We start from the raw sequence: 13,006 nt of genomic DNA, 5'->3' as shown, positions 1-13,006 counted from the left end.
CGTTCATTTCTTAATTACTCTAATACAGCTGATTTTGTACATGTTGTGGAGCGCCAGATATAGCTGGAATTTAAAACATTTGAATGTTCCTACAGCAAGATGCTCATGGTACGAAAAGCATACAGGAAACAAAGGAGGTAAGATGCCCATCTTCTTGCTCACATCCACTCCAGACAGAGACTGCCCGAGAAGGATGCAGACAGAATAACCTCTGCTATAAACATTAGTTTTCTCCTTTTTACTTTTTGCAGTGTGTGTACAGATAAATACACATAAATTAAAGGCCCATATGCTGTGACTTAACTGAAGATTTTCCTCACAGCCCTATATTAGAGGCACCATTTTGTCATCACACTTGTAAGGGAGCTATATTTCAAGTATCAACACTGGTGCACATTCTCATTGGCTTTCACTGGGAAGTGAATATTCAAAGCAACTTAGAGTTCATAGATTATTCAGTTCAAGTCTCATTATTTTACAGACGAGGAGACTGAGGACCAGAGAGGAGTGATAACTTTAAGACAAGTTAACAGTAAAGCTGTAACCTTGGCTTCTGATTTATGTGATATTTAATGCTGTGGGGGTACAGAGATATGATACAGCCTCTGCCCTCAAGACACTCTGACACATGCCATAAAGAAAAATGCTATTGTGGGATGAATTCATGAGTTCAAAGCACATGGAGTCACTATAAAGAGACAACTAACTTTGCCTAAGATATATAAGGAGAGCTTTATAAATGGGAGATACTGGAGCTGGATCCTGAAGAATGAATAGTATTTCTTCAGAGAGACACTTCTATCCAGTGATTTTTTACAACACTTGACATGGCCTGGACAAGCACTTACAGCAAGTGCACCATAAGGCTGGTGTGTACTCTGTATATTAAAGTCTTTAAAGCTTTAAATAAATTATTTCCACCACAGTCTCTATCTACTGGCTCAGAAATAATATGAAGAAAATGGTAAATGAATATAGTGTATTCCCCTGAAACATAACCTTCCTAGTTGATTTATTGGGAGAAGAAAAGTAAAGAAGAATCTGGTTAACTGAGTATAGTACCTTTTTAAAAAGGTGAGCTTTGTTGTTTGTTTTTTTTTTAATGAACTCTTATCCACATAATATTAAAAGGAGCATGATGGCAGGACTCTACTAGAAAGAAGGGCTATCTATATGATTCGCTGTTACAGAGGGAGAGACATACAATGGAGCAAGATACATAAACTTGTAGAGGCCCATTTGTGGGCTTGTGAGATGCTTTTTAATAAGCATACTGAGTGCTAAAACATGACACTCCTAACTTCTAAATTCTTGTGAAATTTGATCATTAATGGCAAATATTGACAGCAGTTAATTATATATTGACAGAATAATTAAGAGGAGATATATGAATATGGAAGTTTTACCTCCAGAATCTCAATTCTTCTCTCTTTCTCTGCCAACTGCTTTCTAAGTAGCATAATTTCAGCTGATGCTGGATTTAATTTGGGGTCTAAAGTTTTTATTACCTGTTTAAAGGAAAAAAACAAATCTCTTACGTTCACTTTATCTTATCAAATACTGAAATAAGAACACAGCATGTAAAATCTGTGTAAAGTGGAACATTATCCAGAAAGTGATCCAGGAGCTAACTATAACTTGTTTTACATTCTAATTTGAGTAACAGAAATAACACTCTACAGACTAGAAATGTTATAAAAATTCAGTACAAAAATGGGAAGATACCCATCCCCAAATCAAATATCCTTCTCCAGGCTCAGTACTCAGAAATAGTTACTTAGCCTTATCAAGCTTTGAGCACTGAGGTCTTGAAATAACCCTTTTCTACCTTTAACTTGAATCAGATAAATTAAAACATTTTTTTAAATTAATTAAAATGAATTCAATAGTTATATGGGAACTTGCTAACTGTACAAAGTAGGAGTAACTAACACAAAAAAATTCTTAGCAACAATCTTTTACTACCATTATCTAGTTAGGTGTAATTCAATATATAAGATAAATATAATAGACATTGATGATTTTGTCTGCAAATTCTAGAGTATTCAATCATATCCATGTAAATTACCAAATGTGAGCAAAAACAAAGTTTGATCAGAATGTTGTTCAGAGACTGAACTAAACTATGTAGTCAGCAGTATGGTAGCAAATCAACTCAGAAATATTAGGTATAAATTACAAGCAAAACAAGTTTCCAATAATAAGGTCATCTGTATCACCTAATTACAAATATATTTTAAAAGACTTAAAATTTAATGACAAGAAAATTTCATCTATGTTTATAGAGGTAAAGAAAAAAGACTAGAAAGTAATATCTCTAAACATTACTGTGGTTCTTTCAAAACGATTCACTGCTAAACATGGCAGGCACTGTGGCAGATGGGGCTGCAGCAGTTTGCCAGAGTAAGGGCAACTGACTCTTATGAAGTACCTCCCCTTATGAAGCACACATTGTAAAAGCAGACACATTAGTTTTTAAATCATACTGTAATTACAAAGAACACATAAAAATTCGTTGCCTCTAAGTGATAGAAAGTATGGTTGTGACTTTTCTATATTTTCTGAGCTTTCTATCATGTACATATGTTACTATTTTAACCTCTCCCCTGAAATAGTGTAAGGGTAAAAAATGAAATCATGTTTACCAAAAAAGCAACTATTTTTTAAATGATAATATTTGATGATGGCAAGAATACAGTATTCATTGTCATTGCTTTGTCTAATTAGTTACAATACTTTTAGAATATCATGTAGAAATACATGTCAAGCATCTTAAAAATGTTCTTATCCTTTGACCCAATAACTTTGTCTGATGCATTAATCTAGGAACAAGATTAACATAATAAACTAAAATAAGGGGAAACTTTCTGTATAAATATGTTTCCTGTAGCCTTATTTCTAGGAGCAAAAAAGAAAAAGACATGGAAACAAACTATTTCCAACAATAGGATGTTGACTTAGTAAATAATGATATATCTACTCAACTGAAAGAATATTATGTAGCTAACTCTTTAATTTTGCAGTCTGCTCCATACACAAGTGTATTGTTTGCTGCTGTATTCCCAGTGCTTACCATAATAGGTGCTCGATAAATATGAAGCTACATTTATATAACATGAGGACATTAAGTTTAAAAATACAAATCACACGATCAAAATCATATGTGATACGATCATACAAATTGGGTGTTGGGTGTGTTAATGGTAAACAATCACGGAGATAATAGGCACTGAAAAAAAATGCACTGTTAACAGTTGTCTCTGGGAACCTTTCAATAAATTTTGTACTGAAAGCATTTACACATTTGTTTTTTTTGTTTTTGTTTGTTTGTTTGTTTGTTTTTGTGGTACGCGGGCCTCTCACTGTTGTGGCCTCTCCCCTTGCAGAGCACAGGCTCCAGACGCGCAGGCTCAGCGGCCACGGCTCACGGGCCCAGCCGCTCCGTGGCATGTGGGATCTTCCTGGACCGGGGCACGAACCCATGTCCCCTGCATCGGCAGGCGGACTCTCAACCACTGCGCCACCAGGGAAGCCCGCATTTACACATTTGTAACAGAGACACTGAACTATGGCAGACTGCCCGGATGTTGAGCAAGTCGGCCTCCTGAAGTTGGGTGCAGCCACCTGCCTGAGTTCTGCCCACTGAAATGCGAGGGAAGAGATCTACGCCTGATCCATTACGTATGTCCCATACCATCTCGGCTTGTCTTCCCTCCTCTGTAGCTGGACAACATCGAGTGAATCTGAGAACCCCTTAGTGAAGAAGGCTGACCCTTCGTCAGTCGGGGGCTCTGAATGACTGCATAGAGTACGGCCCCTCCCACACTGACGACTGAACTTTGTGTGATCAAGAAGGAAACTGCTGGGCTTCCCTGGTGGTGCAGTGGTTGAGAGTCCGCCTGCCGATGCAGGGGACACGGGTTTGTGCCCCGGTCCGGGAAGATCCCACATGCCACGGAACAGCTGGCCCATGAGCCATGGTCGCTGAGCCTGCGCGTTCAGAGTCTGTGCTCCGTCCGCAACGGGAGAGGCCACATCAGTGAGAGAGGCCCGCGTGCCGCCAAAAAAAAAAAAAAAAAAAAAGAAGGGAACTTCTATCTTGCTAAGCCTTGAGATCTTGGGCGTACCTGTTGCTGCAGGTACTATTTACACCTTAATAAATAAAAAACTTAAACATAACAAGGGAGATATGTTAGTAGTATTTTAAGGCTCTGTCATAAAATTCTCTTCTTTTATTCAGTAACTATAAAAGGGCACATTAACATTCTTTGAGAATACTTACAGATAATTAGGAAAATATATTCATGGAAATAAAAGATTTTATGAGAACAGTACTTACAGATATTTAAGAAAAAGTATGAAACAAGGAAAAGAATAATTAGTCTGGTGAACATTTAGACTGATCTTTAACTGTCTAATACAGACTTAATGCTAAAACAATTTAAACAAGTTTGCAAAGCTCAATTTTCACAAAGGCAAATGTTCACTGTAAGAGCTAAAGATTACGTACCTTACAGTAGTCATTTTCTCTATATGAGGTCACTACAATCAACATTTAACTGTCCCTATGAAGCCATGAGTAGTATTTTCTGATGCTGATGAGTGAGAGGGAAAGAACATGAGGACTGAGGTGGAGACGCACCAGGAATCTGACTGGCAAGGCAGGGTAGTGGGGAGCAAAGTGATGTAACATAGATCCAAGAAGAGGTGGGATAGGCCCAATTAGAACCCAAGTCACAAAGACTAAATCCCTGAAAGATAAGCCACTCACATTTCTTGCTTTCTCTAAGTACATTTTGTATCTTTCCTCCATTGCTTTCATATCTTCATCTTTCTTCTGAAGAGCAGCTTCAAGTTCGTTGATCTTTTGTACTGTTATTGAAAAGAAAATGAAACATGAGCAATTTAAAATACTCCCTCCTCACATAAAAAATTATATTTTCTAAAGACTGATAATGAGAATTTAGAAAAGAAACATTTTATTTCTTCTTTATAGTCAATTCTTATCTAAAACTTTGGAACTACACCCAATACATCCCCGATCATTTTGTATTATTTTTTCTTAAAAAATATCTCTAACCTGCTTTACTGAGTTATTTTTCTCCCTTCTATCAAGTATTTCATTGAGCAAATACACCTTACAATGTAAGCACAACCATCACAAAATAAAGCATTCTTTCTACATGTTTGAAGTTCATTTTAATCTGATTATTTTATTTATACTTCCATAGTATTAATTTTATTATATTTTACAATGTTTGATACTCATATATCAGTCAGGTCATTTTATAAGATTTACCTCTTTTTTTTGCTTTAGGATATGATCATTTATTAATTACTTAAATCACTAAAAATTACTATGATTCTTATTTGCAATGTATGTATCTGCATTGCCTGAAGACTTATATACACGGTTCTTGCATCCTTCAACTAAAAAAGTCAAGTCTTTACATAAAGTCTGATCCAGGTTTTTACAAATACCTACCATTCTGGTTTACATCTGGCTGGAGGTCTTCAATGAGCTCTTGTTTCTTCTGTAATTCTTCATGGACTTCCGTTAGTTTTTCCCTAAGTAGTGGAAAGAGCATGGGGCTTTGAATCCAAACAGACCTAAGAATGAAAACTGGTTTCTGCCACATAACATTTGTGGACTGTGGGCAAGTCACTTTATGATCCTTAGTTTCTTCATCTGTGAAATGGGAATAATACCTGCCAAATATTCTAGGGGTTGGTTATGAGGATGTAAACTGCCTGACACATGGTGGGTGCCAAAAATTTTACAGTTTTCCTGGACACCCTTGCTTTCTAAGAAAGTTAAAGTAAATATTTTATAGGTTCAACATCCCACACTTCCACATAATCTAGTTCTGACAGTTGTCTGCTTTATAAACTCTTCAAATGACACTAGCGATTAAAAAATGTAGGAGTTTGGGATCATGAGCAGGTAGGCTGACCCTTTTACCATGTTCTTCTTTTCACTTTTGGTAGCAGTGGTGAACACTGAATTGGCATCAGGGTTTTTACTTTTAATAAACAAAATCAGAAAAGGATATTAATAACTTCAGAAGCTTTTAAAACCCTTCCCCTCTCATATTTGAAATGAATATCAGTTTTACTTACATATGAGCTTCCAACTTCTGCTTTAGTTTGCTGGACTATAAAAATTAGAAAAAGTTGTTGTAAGATAACTATTGTGACAAAGGAAAGTTTTTCAGACATCAAAATCTCTTTACCTCCTTTTGAAGGGATACTATATAAAATTATAAATGTTTTAAAAATTTGTATTTCTAATAACATACTTTTAAAAACAGAAAATTTTAGGTATATTCTTACTTCAAAGAAGAAAGGGAAAGATAATAGGAAATTAAATTAGGAAGAGTAAGTATAATAGCAGAAAGAAAAATACTTCGTATTTTTGAATACAATGAAAATAAAATTTGAACTCGATGGAAAATAGAAAATGCAAGCTGCATGTGATATATTGAGGAGTATCAAACATTTAAACTCCTAAAGAATCATCCATCTAAAACACAAATTTTAAGATTTTAGACTTTCACTAAAGAATAGACTTAATGAACAAAAATAATTATTTCTATAATAAAACTTTATAAATGCAAGCACGTTCAATATTAACATCAAAATGAAGCCATTGGATTTGTTAAAAAATAAAATTTAAAACAGAAAATTTCCTCTTTAAAAGAACAGGAATTTAGATTGCAATACTAGTTCTGTATCATCTACCAAATAGTTTGAAGAGTTTAAAATATATAATCTAAAATGTAATTTAGACACCAATAAATTTTTTAAAAAAGATAAATTTAAAATCCTTAAAACACTGCAATTCAAAATGTACTACCCCCAAATGACCCCATTTAAAAATATTTTTTAATGTGGCTTTAAAAATTTGTATTAGAGAGGTTACAATACCGTATATATGCACATATGAGATGCCGCCATGCATGAGATGATTTCTATTTTCCAAGCCCCCAGGGAAAAAAGAGAAAATCATATAAAGCATATAAAAGACAGAAAGGAAACTCAACCCTTTCAATCTTCCTTTTCATCTCTTTATTTACTCTCCCTCATCAATACAAGTATAGTTACCTAACATTCTATCCAATCAATATCTAACACACATCTAGCCCTATGTTTTTTTTGTTTTTTTTTTTTTGGAACAGAAAAAGTTTTATGGAAGGGCCAAGCAAGGAGAATGGGCAGCTTATGCTCAAAAAGCCTGAACTCCCTGATGGTTTTCAGGGAAGAGTTTTTATAGGCAAAATTTTGAGGCAGGGCTGCAGGGTGCATGACCTTTCTCTGATTGGTTGGTGGTGAGGTACAGGGCAGTGCTCTAGAAATCGTGTGCTCAGCCTGAAGTTACCATCCTCCACCTGGGTGGGGATCTTAGTTCCTGTAGAAGAACTCAGAGATCTATTGTTCTGTATATCCTTTGAGGAGGAACCAGGACCATGCTTCATCTGCACTGTAGTTTCTTGACTGCTCCTCCTCTGTTTCTGCATTCCCTCCCTTCCCTAATTAGTAACTGTTTGAATCTGCCCTTTAGAACTCAGTAAGGCCTGAGGCCAAAGCCTTTTTCCTTAAAACATGAAATGGGAGACAGAGAAAGACTTTTGTACCCAGAAGGGCCCTACAGGGTCCCGCTGAGTTTCAAGCATGCTTATTGTGATCATTGTTTCTAAGCCTTTTCCATGAGCAGAGCTAGGAAGTATGCACACACACACATACACAATGCACATACACAACACACTTTTTTGTATCTATGTTATAGTCAATAAAAAGGGCTTTTTGTTGAAATGAACATTTTGTCCTTCATTTTGTTTCCTAGACTCCCAATAGCATAGCCCACTGAGGAGCTATTGGCACAAAGCCCATTTAGTATTTTGAAGTCTTTGTGGAGAAAGAAAGCAGTTCTTCAATTTGAGTTTATGGATCCAACTCCCATTTCAATGTTGTTCATTTTCTCTCTCATATATTCGTTCAAAAAAATCTCTGCTCGTCCATACCATTTTACAAAGTCTATTTATGTTTTCCAAATGCCAAACTTTCATCAAATAATTCTCTTGGGGGACTGTTTGAGATGCAAGTTGTTGCAGAAAAGAAGAGGAAAGAATGGCCTGTAGGCCAGCCCACCTGTGCTTTGCTCTCATTCTGTGAGTTTGCTAGTTGCAAGTCCAGACTGAGAATGAGCTACACAGGTTGCTAACACAACAGAAACACACCTTCTTACAAGGGATGTTAACAAGAATATGGCCCTGAGTCCTAATTTTAGCTTAAATGCTAGGCTATAAAAGAAGTACAAGGGGCACTAGATTAAGGAAGGATTTAGTCTATACTGAAAAGCATGAAAATAGGATGGCAAGTGCAAAAGAATCAAGGGCAGATATTCAGTTTCTGTCACACTTCCCAATGGAAACAGAGGAAAATATTTGCTGTAATACTTGTGTGGTCTTGAAGACAGGTCCAATGTGTCAAGTATGACATCAGCCCTATCTTTTTGTTGTTGTTTTAGTTAAATACATTCTTCCCTCAATTATTACTTCTTCTCCTCTCTGTATATAGAGATTGAACTATATAAACATCACTAGTTCTATTCAGATTTAGGCTGTTTGATCTTCTTTAAGTCCTCTTACCTCTGCCCTCACAATTATTTGCCATCAAAAACCGTGAGAAATGGCAAGGCCATGAGTCTGTATGAAAGGAGGGAAGAAATAAGGGGTGATGTACTTCAAGACTGCTTTAAGATTTCTGTCCTTTGGAGGTTGATGTGACCAACTTCTTGAATGTCCTTTTGGTAGAAATCACTTTCTCATTCTCTCTTTTCCTCTATTCTGACTGCAGATTACTCTCACTAGGGTTTTCTCAGGACAGTCCTGTTGGGATCCCAGCAAAACTGTGAAGGCCTCAATTGTAGCATGCTCCCAATCAGGAATTACCACGAACTTAAGGGTAGCTGTTGAAGTAGGGCAGATAGAAATCACCTTCCCATCCATATGATCAATTTATAGGCTCCAAGTTGGCAAAATCACTGCATCTGTTATGCACATATATACGGTATTTAAGGGCACCCCCAATGATAAGGGTAGCACTTTCAAATACAAGATTAATTTTGGACATCAGGACCTATTACAGAGTCCATACATAACAGAATTATCATAACTTTTTTTTTTGGGGGGGGGCATCGCAGGCCTCTCACTGTTGTGGCCTCTCCCATTGCGGAGCACAGGCTCCGGACACGCAAGCTCGGCAGCCATGGCACACGGGCCCAGCCGCTCCGTGGCATGTGGGATCTCCCCAGACCGGGGCACAAACCCGTATCCCCTGCATCGGCAGGCAGACTCTCAACCACTGTGCCACCAGGGAAGCCCTATCATAACTTTTAAGTTACTTACACTTTCTCCTTCAGACTTGGAGCCTTGTTCTTGCAAAGACTTCTGGAGGTCCTCAATCTGCTGCTGCAATTCTCGAATTTGTTCTTTGCTCAGCCTATTATAAGATGAATCACATGTGTTTATTTGTACTGAAAGTCAAAGTAGTTAAGGATCTATAAAGGTACATTTATGCAATTTAACTCATAAAGTATACATTTAATAGCAATCACCAAAGCTGAACAATTATCTGTGGCTAGGTATGATATATGGTATAGTAGCCTACTTTCAAGGAAATATTCTTTAAAAAAAGACATTTTTATCCTAAAAGCATATATGCCCACATTTAAAAATTTAAGGTTCTTAATGAGTCAGTGGTAAAGCATAACATTTCTGCACTGTACTCACTGGTATAAAAATCAGAAAACTAGCTCAGTTTTCCTTCAGTTGTATTTTTAATGAATGGAAATTAGGTTTCCATTTCTTGTTTCAGATTTCACAGGGTGTTGGGAGAAGAGGAAGGCCACCATTTTCCAACCATTTCTTCATGACTTTTATTTCAACTAAAGAGATTGGCACTAGCAACTACTGCAGCTTTTTTTTTTTTTTTTACTTTATTGGAGTATAATTGCTTCACAATGGTGTATTAGTTTCTGCTTTATAACAAAGTGAATCAGTTATACATATACATCTGTTCCCATATCCCTTCCCTCTTGCGTCTCCCTCCCTCCCACCCTCCCTATCCCACCCGTCCAGGCGGTCACAAAGCACTGATCTGATCTCCCTGTGCTATGCGGCTGCTTCCCACTAGCTATCTACCTTACATTTGGTAGTGTATATACTGCAGCTTTTTAACTTGGCAAAATCTCATTAAAGATGGATGGGATGGGGGTGGGGTGGAAGGGAGGTCTAAGAGGGAGGGGATGTATGTATACATATAGCTGATTCACTCTGTTGTACAGCAGAAACTAACACAACACTGTAAAGCAGTTATACTCCAGTCAAAAAAACAAAAAGACCCTGCTTAATCGTTACTGCCTTTGAAGTTACCAGCAAGAGAGACAGAGAGTTACTATCTGTCTGACTTTCTCTCTTCATATATATATGACACAACACACCTGCCCATCGTGACACTCCATTTTTCCAATATTAAAGTTATCACATAATAATTATCTATTCACATGTCTATCTTCCTATATAAACAGCTGAAACTTAGGATCTCCAGTGCTGATACTGAACCATATAAAACAGCAATATTTAATGGTCTCTTCAGAAAGCTAAAACGTTATTTTTCTTTTAACTGCAGTTGATGTAATAGTATACATACAAGTTGAGAGACAAGGTTCAAGTGTCTTTAAAATTCCTGGTGGTCTCTAAGATCCAATAAAGGTAGGTCAGATAAATCCAAATACCTTCATTGTCAGTATGCTATTATAAGAGGCAGGTTAGCAAAGTGGTTAAAGAGCACAGACTCTGAAGTCAGATTGACAGAGGGTTCAAATGCAGGATCCAGAACTTACTAGCTGTGTAACTTTGGGCAAGTTACACTTTGCACCTCAGCTTCCTTGTCCATAAAAAAGATAATTATAGTTACTACTTCATAGAGTTATTGTGAGAATTTACTGAGTTAATATAAAAAAGTGCTTAGAAAAGTGCCTGGCACTAGTAAGCACCATATAAACGTTATTTGCTTAAACATTATAATTTTTGAACACCTCATTGATATCAGGTAAGTACACCATTTGCTTTAAACACATTATCTGTAATCTTCATAAGAACCTGCAAATAGGTGTCATCTCCAATTTATAGTTGAGGACACTAAGTGTGAATTTAAGTAACTTGCCCAGTTTAAGTAGAGGTGGGATTCAAATTTGACTCCACAATCTATGTACCATCTATGCACAAGACTCCAGCTGAAAACCAGATTGTCATTTATTCATCTGTTAATTTTTTGTCATTTGTGAAGACATCTAAATGAAATTCAAGAATAAGCAACTTGCTTTAACAAAGTCTGCTAAAAATAATGGGTAGTGAGAGATGAAAAAACAAAAATCGAAACTTGTTCAAATCCTAATTATTTGAACTACAATGATATCTTCCACTTCTGCGAATCAAGATTCTGTGGTTAGGTAATTAAATCGCTATGACTATCAATTATGAAGGAGTGTGTCAGTCACCTCTGCTCAGTTTCCAATTCATTCATCTTGCGGTGCTTCTGTTCCAGCTGTTCCTGAAGTTCTTCAATACGTTCGTTCTCAGTACCTTCCTGCTGTAATCGAAGCATCTTATTTTCATGTTGCAGTCGAATAAACACCTCCCTGATGTTAAAAAGCAATTAAAAAAAATTTTTTTTAGTATAAGAGTTTTAAAAACTCTTTGCTTTTTAAAAAAGAAAATTCCTGTCCACTCGATAGCTGTCATTTTGAAACGCCACCAAAGCTTCTGAAAGTTCTTAAGAAAAAACTGTGCATTGTAGGACTATGCCTCATAAAAACAAATGGTAAGTTTTTAAAGGTACAGGTATAAGATTATATGTCAATAAATGTTTATTATGTAAATCTCTGAGATGATATGAATTATTTTACTTTGATAATTTAGAAACTATTCAAACTAAAGGTAATATATAGCACATCCTTAGAAAACATATAAATAAAAAGCAGTAGGTTTAAGAAACTACAGTTTGCTTAAAATTTTTAAGTATACTTTTATGATAATGACAGTCATATGAGTGTCTCTAGACTGTTTGTTTTTAGAAAAAATGTTTATTAAAGGTTTACATACATGTTTTTAAAAATGCAAATGATAGGAATGGTATTAAATAAAAAAGGAATGCTTCCTACCTGCTGCCCTCCTAAATTCCATTCCCCAAAAGCAACTAATTTCAATTAATCACAATATTTGTTCTTCTGAATGCCAGCACCATCACTTTAAAAAATGGCTATTTTTAAATGATTAATATCACTGGATATTACTAACTAAAAAGTGCAAGTTAGTTTCCAGCCCAGCATGTAAGGAGCTCAATCTTAACAGCAAAAAACTGAACAAACTGAAAATCAACAACTTTATAAACATTATGCAAAGTGAAAGAAGTCACTCACAAAAGGACGCATATTGTATGATTCCATGTATATGAAATGTCCACAACAAGCAAATCCATAGAGACAGAGTAGATTACTGGTTGCCTGGAGCTGGCAATGGAGGGGAGGCAGGAATGGGGAATGACTGCTAATAGGTACAGGGTATCTTTTCTGGAGGATGAAAATGTTCTAAAACTAGATAGTGATGATGGTTATACAACTCTGTGATTCCACTAAAAACCACTGAACTGTATATTTGTAAACGGGTGAATTATATCTCAATAAAGCTGTTTAAATAAAGAGTAGAATTAGAAGTAATTAACAAATACAACTGTTGCCACAAAAAAGGAAAGGAAAATTTTATACCAGATTAGTCAAATACCTAGAAGTAAACATAGCGGTAAAATACCAAAATAAAAGTTAGGTCAAGAGGAACCTCTAAAATTTGTATTTTATTTAACTCCAGCTTAATCCTCCTGCAATTGACAGCTCCTCTCCTATTTTTTCACCAGTGTGGATCTGAATGCCAAGTATTAAAAAGGTTTT

General features: G+C 36.0%; 1 protein-coding gene across 1 annotated transcript in view; it reads right to left on the bottom strand.

The window, feature by feature from the left end:
- HOOK1 (hook microtubule tethering protein 1) overlaps positions 1 to 13,006 on the bottom strand; it is a gene marked incomplete at both ends in the record, with an annotated part of 67,421 nt that overhangs the window by 2,537 nt on the left and 51,878 nt on the right. Inside the window, 6 exons of the mRNA XM_079697612.1 lie at positions 1,407 to 1,508; positions 4,772 to 4,872; positions 5,486 to 5,568; positions 6,121 to 6,155; positions 9,408 to 9,501; positions 11,561 to 11,701. Coding sequence (XP_079553738.1) covers positions 1,407 to 1,508; positions 4,772 to 4,872; positions 5,486 to 5,568; positions 6,121 to 6,155; positions 9,408 to 9,501; positions 11,561 to 11,701 — 556 coding nt within the window. The remainder of the gene's footprint in view (positions 1 to 1,406; positions 1,509 to 4,771; positions 4,873 to 5,485; positions 5,569 to 6,120; positions 6,156 to 9,407; positions 9,502 to 11,560; positions 11,702 to 13,006) is intronic.

Source organism: Hyperoodon ampullatus (assembly GCF_949752795.1).
Source record: "Hyperoodon ampullatus genome assembly, chromosome: 2".
In the NCBI taxonomy this organism is placed as follows: domain Eukaryota; kingdom Metazoa; phylum Chordata; class Mammalia; order Artiodactyla; family Ziphiidae; genus Hyperoodon; species Hyperoodon ampullatus.
The sequence above is the reverse complement of the archived record's forward strand: the minus strand, read 5'-3'. Positions and strand labels throughout refer to the sequence as shown.